At 31.5% G+C, this 17,863-nt stretch overlaps 3 protein-coding genes across 3 annotated transcripts; 2 read left to right on the plus strand and 1 right to left on the minus strand.

Annotated features, from left to right (window-relative positions):
* Positions 1 to 5,951: 5,951 nt before the first annotated feature.
* LOC145638321 (putative germin-like protein 2-1) lies at positions 5,952 to 7,440 on the minus strand. Its single transcript, XM_081689291.1, has 2 exons — positions 7,232 to 7,440; positions 5,952 to 6,710 (listed from the first exon to the last, which is right to left on the minus strand). Exons 1-2 carry the CDS (start codon positions 7,371 to 7,373, stop codon positions 6,121 to 6,123), a joined length of 732 nt encoding a protein of 243 aa, XP_081545417.1. The 5' UTR covers positions 7,374 to 7,440; the 3' UTR covers positions 5,952 to 6,120.
* A 4,826-nt stretch (positions 7,441 to 12,266) lies between these two features.
* On the plus strand, positions 12,267 to 14,058 carry LOC145638322 (thioredoxin H-type 1-like). The gene is made up of 3 exons (XM_081689292.1): positions 12,267 to 12,435; positions 13,437 to 13,559; positions 13,670 to 14,058. The coding sequence occupies exons 1-3, from the start codon at positions 12,358 to 12,360 to the stop codon at positions 13,829 to 13,831; spliced, it is 363 nt and encodes a 120-aa protein (XP_081545418.1). The 5' UTR covers positions 12,267 to 12,357; the 3' UTR covers positions 13,832 to 14,058.
* Positions 14,059 to 16,400: 2,342 nt separating this feature from the next.
* On the plus strand, positions 16,401 to 17,863 carry LOC145638323 (thioredoxin H5-like). The gene is made up of 3 exons (XM_081689293.1): positions 16,401 to 16,555; positions 17,308 to 17,430; positions 17,536 to 17,863. Exons 1-3 carry the CDS (start codon positions 16,481 to 16,483, stop codon positions 17,701 to 17,703), a joined length of 366 nt encoding a protein of 121 aa, XP_081545419.1. The 5' UTR covers positions 16,401 to 16,480; the 3' UTR covers positions 17,704 to 17,863.

Genomic DNA, 17,863 nt, shown 5'->3' on the forward strand with positions numbered 1-17,863 from the left:
TTATAGGCAAACAATGCGCAACTGTTTATAAAGAATCGTTCAGCAATGCATGCATATCGAACGACGTCATCAACGAAAATTAAGATGAGTCCGAGAAAGCGATATATCAAATTGGACGCAGCCGTCCCACATCGATCTCACATGTAGGTTTCATCTGTTGCCTCTCTTCGAAAAGTACGACTTTGGCTTTCGGTCAAGCAATTAAACACGTTATTAATTAATATGGAGTACTTTGTAAATAGTTAGTCTCTATTGTGTTGTGTTTATCGTAAACAGTTAGTCTCTATTGTGTTGTGTTTATCATTGTCCTAAGTGCTGATATGTCAAGGGTGTAGTTTCTGTTGCACTTCGTATATTATTAATAGCGCACACATGATACAGTTAAATATGTCCTTTATATGAGTAATATTTGCTCATGTGGATAGTTACACTAACATAAATTGAGTGAGAATGTGAGATTTCACTATATATATGTGGTCAATATGCATTTTGCATGGTACAAGTTTAATTTACCATGATCATGTGTGACGTTTTTCCACCGCCATTTGTATTTTTGTACTTTGGCTGTCTCATTATTAGAATTGTTGATTTATCCAGGTGAAATGCCCCGAATTTGCATTTAACTTACTCTTTTAATGAAAATCTACTACCTTTTACCCAATAAAAGGATATACGTACTAAATGATTTGTGATACAAAATATGAATTTATGAGTTAGTTATTAAGTAATTCATATTTCAATTCTAATCGTTCAAATCATGAGATTGAGTATTTACGTCATTTAGCAATGTCAAATTTGAGACCCAAAATTCAACTTGTTTGTGCAAATTAAATTTGAGACCCAAAATTCAACTTTTTTTTTTCCAATTTTGTCTTTCACACTACCTTTTTACATCACATTACTTTGATTTGATCTTCTTCCAAATTTAAAAAAAAAAAAAAAAAAAAAAAAGGAAATAGCTAGTAATACATACAAACACATTACCCCTAGCTAGGTAAAGTGTATCCTACTATTGTTACTATTTTTTACATTGTCCCTTTTTCTATCACAATTTCTAAATCTACTACATTAACTCTTATATAGATGCATGACTTTTTCTAAAGGAAGTTTTTTCTTCAATTAAGTGGACAACTTAAAGAACAATGTGTGTTAGTACATAATTAGTAATTTCACCTAATAGAAGGTACCTAATTAATTAGATATATATGCTAAGAAAGAAGCAAAAATAATACTTTTTGATCATATGTGAGTTGGATCACACCAACTTTGTTTATAAAACTAACGAATCACCAATTAATTTATGTTATTTTATATTGAATAGGTAACCTATACTCTTTAGCTAATGTTATTAGGATTTTTCCAAATAAGTAAATTAGGATGGTGATATATATATATTTGATAATAAGGGTGGTCTACATTACTAATTACTATATAGTATATAAATTTTGAATATACACGTTGATCTTACTAAATTAATTCAACTCCAACTTTTGGATTCTACTTTTATTAATTAATTTCGTGAGTATATGTATATAAATAATATAATTAATTAACATTATAATCATCGATCGTTAGGTCATCCTTCAAATAGAAAATGCATGATATTATATTGTCAAGGACGTAATTAAAGGTGACGATATTTAATAGAAGCTGAAAGTTACTTAATAATTCTACATACATGCACTTTTGAATCTTCTTTTTTTAAACATACGGAGCAATTTTTATTTTATTTTTTTCATATTTGAGAGGAAGGTGGTATGTGATGAGTTGAGCGGCACACAAAATTCATCATTTAATTTGTTTGCTAATTGCTACGCATTCAAATATTTTTATACTTTGTATATGTACTCCTTTGATGACCAAATTTGATGATTAGTTGTATAAATTCGATAGTACAAATTTATTAAATTTTGTCCAGAGTGAGTCTACTTACAGATTTCATCCAAAAATCCGTTAAGAGGTACTGAAATTCAATTTTTGGATTTTTTTTTTTTTTTTTTTTTTTTTTTGGTGTTATCATAATCCTTTTTTGAGAAATTTGTGGTGTTATTTTGATGCTCTTGAGAAACTTTTAATTATGGACAAATCTCTAATAAAATCATTAACTACGATAGAGTAGATTGTCTGAATCCTAACACATAGAGTGGGAGTGTTTATAGCGACTAGTTACATATGTGGTTTTTTTATCACCATTCATTCGAAGTATATATGTGGCTAATTACACCTTCAACGGGAAAATTGGTGATGTAACTCCGTTCAAATGTGAGAAAACTAATACGAAGTACTACGTAATTTTTTTTTGAAAAATTCATACTTGTTTATGAAATGCATGGAAAACACATTTAATGCAATTAGTAGCCAGAATCTGGTCCAATTCAACATCATCTTGTCCACGCAAAACGCCAATTGTATGTTCTAAGTTGTTCTGAAATAATTTCCAAAGTCCCTTAAATTTCTGAAGACCGAATTGGTGGAGTACGAACGTGATACGACACCGACTTTGAAAATTGCAAGCAATATAACGGTCTATATCTATTCTGTATGAATTAAATCCAACATTGTTTGTGTACTCCATATATAAATAAAAGTTCATGAGAAGAATTAAACATATTATTCCTTGGATATAAGACTAATAAAAAGTTACTCCTACTCTTCAATTCTATTACTCCGTATCATCATATGATTTTGGGGTGAAATTTTAAATTTGTGATTTTATATAGCAGATTCACTCTTTTGTTGATGGCCGTGACTCATCAATAAAAGAGTGAACCACTATTTTACTCCATTATGCTACTGAGTAACAACATTAAAACATACTTGTACAAAGTAGTATGTGCTAGTTCAATTTTATCATCAAAGTCGAATAACTCAATATAACTAGTACATTAACAAGAAAAGAATTCCTAAACCACTATCGTACTCCATTATGCTACGGAGTAACAACATTAAAAACACGCTCCTAAAAGGCTAAAATAAGAGCCATTCATTCATTATATTGGGAGAAAATGATTTTGACACACCTCTAGATAAGAAGAGCAAAAAAACCATGCTCTCACAATGAGTGTGCCAAAATCAATTCCCTATTGAGACAATATTCTTACACAAGCAATGATAATAAGTGTCATCTTCTGGTGTGTCCTTACGTCTTTTTTTTTTTTTTTTTTTTTTGGTGAATAAAATTCTAATAAAGAAACAAATCTTATACAAAAATAACTCCCTAATCTTATACTCCATACAACATAATTACTTAAAATAAAAAAGATTTGACATATCATTAACTCAAATATTTGACATAATTTTGATCATTTTTAACATCATTTTATATCTAACATATCTTTCACACCCCATTATTTTGATCAATATTTGTTAACTATATATTTTTAGATTTTTTTTATTAAAAAACTAATTATGATGATAGTTTAATATAGTTATTGAAAATTACTAAATATAGCACGAGAACTGACCTATTTTATTATAATAACAATAAGAAGCTGTTATTTATTTATTTATTTATTTATTTTTATAGAGAGATATAAAGACAAGAGATGAGAATCGATCATTCAATCTAATACTCCCTGTAATCGAAAGGGAACATAAAGCTCTAACCATCTAAGCTATCCCTTATTCAATGAGATGTAATCAATGTAATTGACCATAACAATTTTGATGCAGTGTTGAACTTTCTATATATGGTTCTTGAAAATAATCTTTATTAGAGTACGACATAATTTTTTCAAGTAACTTGTAGCTAAGTCGTTAACTCGTCAATGCTATGTTTTGACTATAAACAATCTTTTTTGAAAACTTGACTATAAACAATCTTTTTTTTTTTTCTTTTTTTTTTTTTTTGAATAGTGACTATAAACAATATTATTTCAGCAAATATGAGCCTAAAAATAATTACGGAGAAATTAAATAAAAATATATTTGGAGTAGTTAATTTGACTAGTCGCGTTTAACACTTATACAAGATAAATCATTGATAAGCCAGTTAAAAAAAGGCCTTGTTGGCAAATGGCTGTTGGCTGTTGGCTGGTTCACTTGGCTTGTTTGACCAGCTGGAATGTTTGGCTGTTTATAACGGCTTTTGAAATTGGTTGTTTAAGCTGACTGTTTATAAAAGTGTTTGGTAAATTAATTGTTGGTTGTTGGCTGTTTATTAGATAATTTGTGGGCCAACAAGCCAAAAGCCAACAAAAAAGCTTTTTCATTTTGGCTTAAAAGCCAGCTTTTTTCCTGACTAAAAAGCCAATTACCAAACACATTTTTTGGCTGTTTGACCACCTAAAAAAGCCAAAAGCCAAACGCTAACAAAAAAGCCATTGAAAAGCCAATTACCAAACATTGTCAAAATCATTGATAATAAATCTGATAATCTTACTTTTTTTTTAATAGAATCTGATAATCTTACTTCAATAACTTTTATTATTAAAAAAGAACAACTTGCACACTTGCACGTGGATTATTTAATGAAGACCCGTGAAGAACGAGAACAGGGTTGATTCTAATTTTGGGTTCTATTGATTCTTTGCGGTTCACGATCTTGTATTGTTGCATACTTGTATGTATTGTACTCTTTTTGTCCCCTTTTTTTTTTTTCTTCTTCTATTTGATATACGAGTATACAATCTCCAAAATGTGTCTTGAAATGACTATATTTTTATTTTCATATACGTAAAAATTATAAAAAATGTAATATTTATAAAATATAAAATGAGACAAATTTAACAAAACCACTTATGGCTATATCATCTTTTATAAATTAACGGTAATAAACAAAGACGGAAAAAGAAAAGTTGATACTCGTAGTAAACGAATTATTAATTGAACCGAATTTACGATCATAGGAATTGAATATCATAGGAGTTGGTCATTATTTTTAATTTAAATCAGTGAGAAATTAAATGTTCAAACACATAACCAACTTTTACAAGTAATCTCCTTTTACATATTACGGAGTACAATTTTGACCTCCTTCCCTCCCCAGGTATGCCCACACCAGTATTTACTCTCTACTCTCTAGAATTTGACATTTCTTTCAATGATAATGTAAGATTTACATTAATTTATTTATCCTAAAATAAATAAATAAAGAAAAAAAAAAGGCTGCTGGTTCAAATAAGAAAATATAGGAATAGGACAATAGCATATGTCATGGAAATTACAAGCAATTCTATGTTCAGTAGGTAACGAAGAAGGAAGTGCAATGGTAGCATTGATTATCGATATATAACACGGCCGTGCACTGCCTCGCACCGTGCAAGACGCCGTTTGCACGACATGGACCTCTTCGAAGTGGTGGCGGAAGATTTGTTAGGTTTTTAGAGGCCACACAATGACTCAAACGTACATGTGTTTGGCTGGCATGCCCATGCATGCATGCATTTTATAAAGTAAAATGATAAACATTAAGAATAGATATACATAGATAACATTGATTTACATGTGTTTTTGTCATGAGTTTTCAACTTTATACCACTGTTGGTAGTCTAATGCTTACATTGGATATAGATCTTGGAATACATGCATATATCATTGCCCTTCAAAAATTAATTATGTTTTGTTATCTCCTAATATATATACTGAGTAACACAAATTTTTATATGTATGTAACTAGGCACATGGTGTGACCACTTTATATAAGGTTAATTCCCCATTGATAATACAATTTTAAATGCCAGTCAGGTACAATTTTAGTTTTTACTCACGTTTGACTAAACTAAAAATTGTATTTATTGAGCTCATGGTGTTGCCACTTTACATAAGATTAATTCCCGGTTAATAGTCATTATTGTACTTATTGAGCTCCTGCATGGATGATAAAACTGAAAAAGCAAACATTTATTGCGAATTGAAAACTTAACCACCAAATTAAAATGCGGTCTATTATTATTGAAACATACAAAACACTACATGTTGTCATGTAGAGACAATACAAGCATACGTACTACATATGAAGTACGTAGGTGAAAACTCAAGTAAAAAACATCACAAACGTTACAAGTATTAAGGAATACATACTTATACTTGTAATTACCTATTATTATAGATTATATTCAATCTAATGTTAGAATATAATATGATGGACAAACATCTTATTTAGGTTTTGGATTAAGGCTATTAATAAGAACGTTCGGATAGCAACTTGAGAATGGATCTCCCGGTATCAATGGGTGTGTTATTAAATTGTGCTCGAAGTTGTTCGATTTCCCTCACACTCACCTGAAATCCCTTAGTAAGAACATCATCCAAAATTCGCGGTGAAGTTCCAAATAAACTATTAGGAACATTAATTCTTCCCGGGTTTTGACTACCAAATGCAGCTATTGCATAAGCATGTGTGTTATCCATGTTCATTTGGAAGTGGATTAGACCTTGGGGGAACGCAATCACGTCCCCCTTGGTAATTACCGTGTCAAAGAGTTTGTTATCAGAAGTGACAAAACCCGCGTATAGGGTTCCTTCCATCACCGCGAAAGCCTCAGATCCACGGTGATGCAAATGAGGAGTGTTTAGACCATAAGGCCCAAAGTCTACACGAGCAATGGTGACCCCTAGTGTGTTAAGTGCCGGGAATAGGTTAACGTCTACTATTGTGGCAGATGCTTCTTGAAGGTTGTTTGTATTTCCAGGCTTATTGAACCCTTTGAATAAGAAATCAGTCACTTTGACGTCGTTTGGATTTTTGCAGAATTTCCCATTCACAAACACTGAAAAATAAAATTTACGGAGAAATATTAGAAAATTAACTAGCTAAGTGTTTGAAAACTTTGTAAGGCTTGTACGGGGTACAACCTATACAATAATACAACTATTGAAACTCAAGTTATAAACGTAGCAATACTAATGAGAGAATTTAAACATAAAATAGGGCACTGATTTTAGAGAACCATAAGGGCGGGGTCAAGGTGAGAATCGATCCCATGATCTCTTGAATTTGGGAAGTAAGCTCTAACCATTTGGGCTATCTCTCACTCTCAATATATATTTATTGAGAGTAATTCGCCTTTTCAGAGTAATTCTTAGGCAAAAGTAACTAAGTACTAGCTCCATATATCATAAAAAAGTGGGTAAAAAGTTAATTTTTATGTGTAGGGTAGAGACTAAAAAGAAAGGTGTAACGACTCATAACTAAAAATTAAATAATTAATACATACTCGATAAAGTAAGAATGTGAAAAGCATAATCAATAACATTTCGAAATGAGTATAATTTTGGTGGATATATATACCTGCGGAATGAGGATCATTTGCACTCACACAGAAGTCTTGAAGAAGACCAGGATCAGAGGCATTAGCCACATTAAAGCAAAAGGCCATGCAACAAATAGTCATGCCCAAAATTGCTACATTAGCTACTCTAATCTTCTCCATAATGTGCTATTATTAGTAATAATTAATTAATCTTTCGATTTATGGAGTAATTAATATCTCTCTTTTGTTTGCTACTTTGAGGTTATTGCATAAATGAGGTATTTATGATGCCTATTTATAGCCAAATGTAGCACTAACTGTGTTCGTTGATTGTCAAATTAAACGTGAGGATTGCTAATTTAGGTCAGAAATTGTGCATGCCCCCACATTAATAATGATATTAGTAGATCAAATTTGACTTAAGTATCCTTCATCGTACTGTACAGCTGTACTAAATAGTTAGGGAGCACATGCATGTATTTATATAAGAAACTAGTTTTGTGCCCCGTGCGATGCCCGGGTTGTTTATGAACTCTATTTAAATCTAACCAACGTGGCGTGACACTCAAATTTTATTTTATCGAAAATAAAACTTTAACTAAACAATTTTATCCTAAAATTCTATTCAAAATAGAATTATAAACTAACTTTTTTATCTTATGAAGTCAATTTGAACTTATCCAACGTGGCGCGACACTTGGCGAAAAGTTAGAACGCCAAGTGTCGCTGCCTCGTGACCTGGCTAAAAGTTTAGCTTTATATATTAGTTATATGATTATTATATTTGATATAATATGGAGTGCCGAGTGCGTTATAATTATTATTATATTAAATTATGACAAAATTATCCTAAAATTTTTTTTTTTAAAAAAAAAGGGGTTTTATAAATTACCTTTTTTTTTATAATTGTTTTAATTTTTTTCAATCGTTTTTAAAAAGAAAAAACAATTGTGGTGTTAAAAAAATGCATAAATGTAAATATAACATTAATTACACTGATTTGTATGTTATTTTGTCATGCATTCCTAAGTTAATATGGAGTACCAAATTAGAAAATATATTAATTAAGTTGATTTTTGTAATTGGGTATCTCTTATATTAGAACTTATTTTTCCTAAATTGGACTTATTCGAACTTAACCGAACTTATCTGAATTTATTACATCTGAAACAAGTGAAAATAAGGTGAACAAAATAAGGGTCTGCTCACTTCAGCTTAATTTCAGTTCAGTTCAGCTCCAATCAGTAAAGTTCAACTCCAATCAGTTAGTTCAGTTCAGTTCAACTCCTATCAGTTCAGTTCAGCTCCTAATTTCCTTCTCTTATAAAATAATCATTTCAGCTCAGCTCCAATCAGTTCAGTTCAGTTCAGCTCAATAAATGTGAACAGGCCCTAAATGCATATTTGCAACCCTAAGGGCTATATATAACATAACCTTTTTAAATTAATAACTTTTAGGGTTTGTTTTGATTTACTGAAGTAAGGTGAACTGAACTGAATTGAAATTAAGTTGAAAAGAACGGACCCTTAATCTTTCTTTCTTTTTTTTTTTTTTTTTTGAATAGCCTTAATCTTTCTTTCTTGATCTTCTTATATTTAGCCCTGAGAGATGCATTATTTATTATTTATCTTATTTTTATCATCATACATAAAACTATGCACCGAGTTTTTTTTTTTTAATTAATTAATAACCAATGCAAATTTGTTCCAATTTAATTAGTCAAATGCTAAACAAGCTAGCATTAAAATTTTGAAATTAGTCGAATTTCACATAGCCTTAAAAGCAAACTTTCATTGAATTATAACCCATATATGCCAATCCTGTGCCACATTAGTGATTTCCTTAGTTAACAAATTGTAATTAGCTGACAAATTAGGGTGACAAAAAAGTCAAAAAAAAATATAAAGCCCAGCACATTAATAAGATTCTATTAAAACTCAATCAGATTTTGGGAACTAATAAAGTAATTTGAAGTTCAATACAACTATACATGCATAGTTCATGGCACTTGTACGGGGCCAGAACTTTGCAATTTGGAAGCTAAGATATCTTTAAACTAAGGAAGGAGATCGGAGACTTAATTCAAGATTGATCAAGGATTGCACTAGGGTTTTATTGTGCTCTTTTATCTTGTAATTGTGCTCTAAAATTATCTTTTAAATTTAATGATTAAATCAATTGTAGTTTATTTAACAAATCTACAAAGTGATTGCTTAAATTGGGTACAAAAGGAGTAGATTCTTTAACTACTTTAGAGTTAGCTTCCCGGTTTTATTAGGTGATACTGGAATCGATTTTCATCACCTTGTTGCCTTTATGGTTCCCTAAAAAAAATTGCTTAACTAGTGGTAAAGGGCCGGGTTGAGCTTGTGATTTGGAGGTCACTAGTTTGACTCGATCTCCCAAGGAGCACTTGGAGTCGTTTGAGATTATATTCTCTTATTACTATTCTTTCAATCTTATCAGGAGGGGATCGATGAGTTGGATCGGATAAATAATGCTCCGTTTTGTTTGAAGTAAAATGTTTGTATGGAAAATGATTTTCCCGTTTTCTTTTATTAGATTTGTGAAGGGATGAAAAACAATTTTCCCAATGGTGGAAAATTGTATCCTTATTAATGGAAAACATTTTTCTTTATAAAGCAAGCTAAGGGAAGCTACATTTTCCTCCCTCCTCCTTATAACCTCTTTTTTTACTTCTCTCTCATCCATCCCCATATTCCCACTCCTATTTTTTATTTTTCTTGAACTTTTCTTGTATGCAACCAAACAAGTGCAATTGTACTTTTCCTTGAAAATACGTCTTTCATGAAAACTAATTTTCACTGAAAACGTTTCACATTAAATCCAATAGAATTTTTATTAGGTCATAAAATACAATTTGAACGTGCTTAGATATCGGATTATATATAATTGGGAGAATCAATAAGCAATTTGAAATTTAATTAGTGGTATAATAATTTGCTATACACTGATTTGTAATATACTTGTATAGAGTTTAGAGGCTAGATCAAATAATTTGACATGTTTCACCATCATAATTAATGCATGTCATGTCTAGTGTTCTCTATTCCTATGGTGTGATATGATTCTCTATTTATTTCATTTGTTCATACATCAATAACTTTCCACACTCTTGTAATTTTGTATGTAGATTTTTTTTCATGATTTTAATTTGGACCTACAATTATTGTTTTTGTAGATGTATTACTTTGTTGATGGTATAATTGACCATTCGAATACATAATAACCTCGATGTAGGTCTTAGTTTGAGTCTTTTACTAGCATATGTCCAATTGCACCCCCCCTTCCAAAAAAAAAAAAAACTCGCGCAGCCATACAGAATTTTACACATGCATTGAACTTGCAAATGAATTGAATCGATTGTGCTAAGATGTTCCTATGCCTATACGTTTTCTAGTCCTTATACATCATTCTTTTGTTTGCACCAAGAAAATGTTAAAAACCATTAATTTTTAGGTAAAACATCAATTCTATAAACAAATAATGAATAAGTAGTATTAATTTAGCCATATGTACCCTTATAAACCTAGGCAATAAGAAATAAAAATGCAGTACTATTAGTTCGATTTTGACAATTTTAGAGCACGTTATGTGTTTGCTATACTGTGGATAGCACATTAGCACCAATGTTGTACATACGGACTATAATTAACACCAAGATTAGCTTACATCAGTATCATCTTGGCGAATTGGCTAACCAAGTTAAGGCGGATTTTGGGGTGTATGTAGCATTTTATTCAAACCAACAAGATATATGTAAATCGAATCTGCATATTAATTGTGACAGAATTGTTGTTCCTAGGGTTAATTCATATATGGAAGTGGATTATACAGTAGTTAGTCTTGAGGGATCGCTATTGTGTCCCGTTTGCTAGTAAATACCATGTCAAAGATCGAGTTTTGTTGTTAGAAGTAAAAAAAAAAAAAAAAAAAAAAAAAAAACATATATAGGGTTCTGTCTATCGAATGAACACCTCCAACTCCCACGGGGATGCGAATGAGGGTTGTCTACTCAAGCGGAAGCTAAATATACGCTACAGATGGATAAATATTTCGTGTTAATTAAGTGTTGAGAATATATAAAGGAAAGATCTACAAAGTGTCAAGCCTGGCAATTGCTTATTGTCTAGTGTTTCCTTGTACACCCACTGTGATTCTGAATATGTTGACGATTTAAGGCATTAGTCACCTAAAAGCATAAGACTAGGAATAATGTAGCCATCATTAAGACTCTCATGGGTTTTGGGTTACATTTATTAGAGAAATAAATAAAGGACTGTACTCCCGAGCCCGGACGACTGGGCTGATGGGCTCAATTAGACTAGAAATAAATACGGCCTGGCCCATTAGAGAATTAATGGGCACGCTAGGTGGGCAAGGCTGACCCAAAACAGGTTCCTTTCATATTTTAGGTAATTGTTTTTATAAGTTGAAGTGGGCTTATCTTTTCTTTATCGACATGCCTGGCTTACATGTAACTTATAAAACATTTTTAGTTAGGCGAGTAAGGGATTATGGATATCTCAATTGGTTAGAGTTTTTTTTTCCGGTTTTTGGATTCAGAGATTGACATTGACTGTGGTAGAAAATTGGGTATTTTCACTTCAGCTTAATTTCAGTTCAGTTCAGTTAAGCTCGGAGCTCAAATCAGTTCAATTCAGTTCAGCTCCGCTCTAATCATTTCAGTTCTGTAAATATAAACAGGTCCTATACGAACCCGCGTTGGAAATTCCCATAAAAATAGTGATAATCTTGATATCAAAATAAACTTGATTACTTTCTTTATCTATCAATATCAAAGGTCAAATATCCCATATTGGCATATTCTCTATCTGTTTCGTAAATGGAAAGATAAAACAAATTTACAAAAACCTTTGAATAAAAAGAAGAAGAAAATCAAATACGGAGTAAAATTAAATTACTCACGTGAAGGTATATTAAAACACCGCGTTAAGGAAAGTTAATAGTGCGAATAAAGAAAATGGGCCCAGCCCAACAAATACGCGGCCCAACTTTACATATTCCTTTATAAACTGTTGAAGAGGTGAATCTTTCCATTTTCAACCAAAGCTAAATCATCGCTTCTTCGATTTTCATTGTCTCAAAAAAGTTAGAAAAACAGAAATTCAAGAAATTAAAATGGCTGAAGTTGTTGGATGCCACAACGTTGACCAATGGAAGCAGCAGCTTGATTCTAACAAAAGTCCTGACAAATTGGTAATTTTTCTGTCATTATTTTTTGTGATTTTGTGACGAATTTATTAGTATTTTTTTTATATATGATTGCATTATTTTTAAAAAAAAAAATGGTGAAGAATTGGGTGTTTTTTTTTTTTTCTAAGTTTTACGTGATTGTTTGGTATGGAGTGATGTAATTTATATGAAATTTTATTAATTTGTGATTTAATAATGTAACTTGGGGAAGTATTTATGTAATTATGAATTACGGAGCATTTGATTTGATTTGATTTGATTTGATTTACATGTGCAATTGGGTTGAATTGAATGAATTTAAAGATTAATTCTTTATACGGAATTTAATTTGATTGATTTTTGATGTTTATGAATTTGATAATTTGAATTAAAATTAATTATGTCAAACCCTAATTCATCGAAAATAAATTGAGAATTTTGTTTAGGGTTAAAGTAATTGGAATGATGAATTGATGATATTTGGGATAAAAGTGAAGAAAGTTGGGAGTTATTACAAGAAGCACAAATTGGACTTTCTGTGAATGTATGCTATTTTGGGTGAGTAATGTTTTAAGAAACCCTAATAATCCACAAGTAGTATGATATATTTGGTGTTGTAATGTTTTTAGGAGACCCCAATAATCCAGATCTCGTTAGACTACGATTAATCCGGATTTGAGTGAGGACATACACCAATTGGAGGGATAACTAGCTGATCTAAAGTCTTGTTGGTCATTGATTTCTTGGTTTTATGGGAATAGAATTCCAATTGGGTTTCAACTTTCGAGTATGGTGTGCGCCAATTGAAGGTATATCAGTATATGGTCCTTACTAGTGCCGGTTGAGCTAGAATATTACCTCTTATTAGCCGATCAAAACACTTGTTGGTTATGTTGACTCTCAATTGGGTTTCAAGTATGGTTTTGGGTGATTGTTTGACGTTTTGAGCTGTCAAAAACAATGATTTCTTCTTTGTGGTTCGAGTTGGGATTACTGGATTAGTAAGCTGATGAATTTTATGGCAGATTGTGATTGATTTCACTGCTTCATGGTGCCCACCGTGCCGTTTCATTGCACCCATTCTGGCCGAGTATGCCAAGAAATTCCCACATGTGGTATTCCTCAAAATTGATGTTGATGAGTTGAAGGTATGTAACTGAAACTCTTAAACCACAATTGTGCCCCCCATAGCTACTTCGTTTCTTTGTATTTGTATAATTGCAGTCATGAATTTTGTTTTGGAAATCATTGCTTGCAGAGTGTTGCTGAGCAGTATGAAGTTGAAGCAATGCCGACCTTTATTTTCCTAAAGGACGGAAATGTAGTTGACAAGGTTGTGGGTGCTGACAAAGATGCCCTCCTCGCCAAAATAGAGAAGCATGCAGTTCCTGCAACTGTTTCCGCATCAGCATCAACCTAATGAAGTTAATCTCGAGCTCATTGCTCTACCGTGTTAAACTTATTTATTCTAAGTATTATTAATGTTTTACCATATCCTGGGTTATGAATACTTGTATGATTCAGCTGTGGTTTATGGTTGTTACCAGTGACAGAATAGCGAATAATGTACTGTATTTTGTGGGATTACTTGTGTTCTCATGGGTATGCTTATTGCTAAACTAAGAGTTGATCAGTTGTTTCTTACAATTATTATTGCTTTCTTTGCGTGGAATTAGTTGTTGCATTACTAGTGTGATCTGTACTTATAACGTGACCATTAAAACCAGGTCGAAGTAGTAGTATACCCTGTAACAGGTAATGAGAAATCGAACCCCGTTGTGGGGGGTTCTCGGGACAGGGGAGGGCTTACCACCCAGTACCTGGTTGTTGAATAACTTCATCTCAGGAAGAAGATTTAAAATCTTGTCAGTTGTCACCCATGCTTTGCTAGTCTTTTTGTGTGGTTCGAAAGGGGGATTACTTGTTAGGCCGAAAACTTATGCCAAAGGAAATTAAAGAGTTCATATAAACTAGCTCTGAAACCAAACTTATGCCAAAGGAAATTAAAGAGTTCATATAAACTAGCTCTGAAACCACCCTTAGCATCTCACCTTTGTACGAAATGGGAAAATCGAATTTCAGGGACTGTTAAAAGGCTTAAAGCATCGAATTCCTCATGCCCACTAGTTTGAGGCACACATTTTAGAGATATGATTATGCTGATTATCCCAGTGTAGGAATAATTGTATTCTAACCATTGGGGCATTAAATAAGCATTTAAAATATTATCTAAAATGGTATTAATTTGGAAAAACATGACAAAATCACGCGTCGATCGGTGTAATTAATGTTCTTAATTTAATCTTTCTATTTTTAGCTAGCTTATCCAACGTTCCGGGACGTTCGTTAGCTTTTGCCTTGTATAAATGCAATTAATGGTTTTAAAAAAAAAATTGCAGTTAATATACGCATATGGGAGTCATACCATTATGGCATTATTAATTTATTATCCTTAATTGGTATGTACATTTAAGTGATGTAACTTATTAAAGGGTAATGCTATACATAGCCCTTAGGGCTATATATAAGCATTGAATTTACTCTTGGAAAATGTATAAAGTTAGGAATTCATGACAAAAACACGCGCAAATCGGTGTAATTAGTGTGTTTTTGTCATGATTTTCTAAATTTAAACAATTTTCAAGAGTAAATTAAATGTTTATATGTAGCCCTTAGGGCTATGTATAGCCTTTTATTATGAGAAAAACATAAAATTAATTCAAAATATGTCCGTTAAAAAAAATTAATAAATGAATGTATTGGAAAATATACTCCGTATTTGTTACCGTATTTATTTACCTTATTTATACTCGAAGTTACTATAAAGAACGGACAAATGGGTAAAACGGAAGGTTTAAATTTGTAATTACCAATTTAATAAGGGGAAATGCTATACATAGCCCTAAGGGCTACATATAAACATTTAATTTACTCTTGAAAATTGTTTAAATTTAGAAAATCATGACAAAAACACACTAATTACACCGATTTGCGCGTGTTTTTGTCATGAATTCCTAACTTTATACATTTTCCAAGAGTAAATTCAATGCTTATATATAGCCCTAAGGGCTATGTATTGCATTACCCTTTTTCTAAAGTGGTAATAAATGTAGATTTACTTCATACTTCTTTCCTTATCTTATAAGCTTTTCACCAATTATTCCATTTACACAATCTTTTTATTTTTCTTTTAAAAACATATCCATTCATCACTTTCTGTATCTTTCATTGTTAAAATATTCTCTAGCTGTATAATTTGAATGGAAATACAAATAATTTACTAGATCTTTGATTAAACAAATGGAAATAAATTACTCACAAATAGTACTCCCTCCGTCCCTTTTTTACATTTCTGCTTTCCTTTTTAGGTATTTTAAAATTACATTACTCCTTTCCTTTTTAAGTAAGTATTTTTTTTTCCAAATATCCCAAATTATCCCTCTTTTTCTGTTTTGTAATTAATGTTCACTCTTATTTTCTCACTCTTATTTCCTATTCTCACTCTTAAATTTAGATGAATATGATTGGTTCTTAATTTTCCAATAGGAGCATGTTATTTCCTTTTTTTTTTTTTTTGCAAAGGATTAATGGCATGGTATCATTAAATATTAATCTATCTTTGTTTTACTCAAAGACATCATTTAATGTTTTGTACTTCCCATTGTGTTTTGTTTTATTGTTACTGTATTTATTTTATCCTTAGTTCCTTAATTTCCGTGTAATTTTACAAACAAAAATGTAAAAAAGGACGGAGGGAGTATTAATTTATTTGTTACTCGCATTAACAAATTAATGAATACCACGTCAAAAAAAATGTAATAATTCTGGATTTTTTAGTTGCAAATTTGGGATATTACTTTGATTTGTGAGATATAAAAAATTTCAAAATTACAACCTAAAAAAAATCATCGAAAGTAGTATAAAATTATACTCAGTAAATAGCAAAGGCCAGACCAAAAATTCTGCGACCCAACTATAAAACAATAAAGTGATAATATTGATTTTCGCATTTTCTTATTTTCGACGAAACCTTCTGAAAGCTAAGAGAAAGAAAACACAAGAAATAACAATGGCGGAAGTTCTTAGTTGCCAAACTCTTGACCAATTTAAGCAGAATTTTGAGGATGGAAAATCTAAGAAATTGGTAACTTTTTCTTTATTACTTCGTATTACTTTTATTTTGCTACCAAATTAATATTTTTCTTTGAACTTTGTATTATTAAATGGTAGATTTTGAGAAATTAGGGGATTTGACTCATTATTGAAGGTTATGCTCCATGTATTAGGTCTCTTTGATTGATTATTGGTCATCTTTTTGTTTGATTTTCGATGGTATTGATGTTTAAATTGCATGTATTTGTGTATTTTTGATTGATTCTTACGATTTCTTGTTCATAAAATGTGAGGAAAGTGATTGGATCGGTGAAATGTTAATACGTCTATATTACTTTGACTTTTTTTGAATTGATCTTACTTTGACTTTTTTGTGAAACAATCAGCGTTGAGTGTGACAGTTAGTGCTATTAGACTCTGATTAATCTGGATTGGAGCCGAAACAATCCACATTCCACAACTAAGGGTAATTGCTCCTAGTTGGTTAGGATGGAATAGAAGATTAAATGGTTTAATACTACCTCTGTTACGTATTATTTGCAACGATTTGACATAAAGTAGAGAGGAAAAATGTCTAATCGTTGCAAATAATATGTAACGGAGGTAGTATATGAAGTTGTCCACAGTTGGATTGGATTTCGAGTTATGTGTTTGTGTTTGTTTGAGGTTGTGAGTTGTCGAAGGCATTGTTAATGTCTTTGTGTTGGGGAGTTAGGATAAAAAACGATGATCAATTGTTCGAGTTTAAGAGTCTTGGGTACTAAATGAATAATTTTATGGCAGACTGTGATCAATTTCACTGCAACATGGTGTGCACCGTGTCGTTTCATGGCACCAATTCTGTCTGAATTTGCCAACAAGTATGAAGATGTGTTGTTTTTCAAGGTTGATGTTGATGAGCTAAAGGTAAATAGTTGAAATTCTGAAAGCATAAATTTGCCACAATGCTACTTCTATGTTTACTCTAATTGCAGCTTCATTTACTTGGTGTTGCAAATCAATTGCTTTCAGACTATTGCTGAGGATTATAAAGTCCAGTCCATGCCAACTTTTGTTTTCCTGAAAGACGGAAAAGAAGTTAACAGGTTCGTAGGTGCAAATAAAGAGACTCTTCTGAAACTCGTTATTAAGCATTCTGGTCGAAGTTTGCCTGAGGCTGATCCCGCACCATCCACCTAATGATGTTATTCATGAGTTCTTTACTTTGCCATGTTAGTACATCCTGGATTATGACTTTATTATTGTATGATTCAGCTTTGGGTTTATGGTTTTTAAGATAAAAGAATATTGTGTTTTCGTGGTGGGTATGTTTATCTAGATGAGTTGATTGTGTGATTTA

This window comes from Chenopodium album, chromosome 7 (genome assembly GCF_948465745.1).
Source record: "Chenopodium album chromosome 7, dcCheAlbu1.1, whole genome shotgun sequence".
Taxonomy (NCBI): Eukaryota; Viridiplantae; Streptophyta; class Magnoliopsida; order Caryophyllales; family Amaranthaceae; genus Chenopodium; species Chenopodium album.

What these genes read in the sequence shown, in the direction of transcription:
- LOC145638321 (XM_081689291.1), bottom strand. Translation starts at nt 7,373, where the DNA reads ATGGAGAAGATTAGAGTAGCTAATGTAGCAATTTTGGGCATGACTATT. An exon ending in AAATGATCCTCATTCCGCAG is followed by an intron (nt 6,711 to 7,231) that starts GTATATATATCC and finishes TTTATTTTTCAG; the next exon opens with TGTTTGTGAATGGGAAATTC.
- LOC145638322 (XM_081689292.1), top strand. Translation starts at nt 12,358, where the DNA reads ATGGCTGAAGTTGTTGGATGCCACAACGTTGACCAATGGAAGCAGCAG. An exon ending in ACAAAAGTCCTGACAAATTG is followed by an intron (nt 12,436 to 13,436) that starts GTAATTTTTCTG and finishes ATTTTATGGCAG; the next exon opens with ATTGTGATTGATTTCACTGC. An exon ending in TTGATGTTGATGAGTTGAAG is followed by an intron (nt 13,560 to 13,669) that starts GTATGTAACTGA and finishes CATTGCTTGCAG; the next exon opens with AGTGTTGCTGAGCAGTATGA.
- LOC145638323 (XM_081689293.1), top strand. Translation starts at nt 16,481, where the DNA reads ATGGCGGAAGTTCTTAGTTGCCAAACTCTTGACCAATTTAAGCAGAAT. An exon ending in ATGGAAAATCTAAGAAATTG is followed by an intron (nt 16,556 to 17,307) that starts GTAACTTTTTCT and finishes ATTTTATGGCAG; the next exon opens with ACTGTGATCAATTTCACTGC. An exon ending in TTGATGTTGATGAGCTAAAG is followed by an intron (nt 17,431 to 17,535) that starts GTAAATAGTTGA and finishes AATTGCTTTCAG; the next exon opens with ACTATTGCTGAGGATTATAA.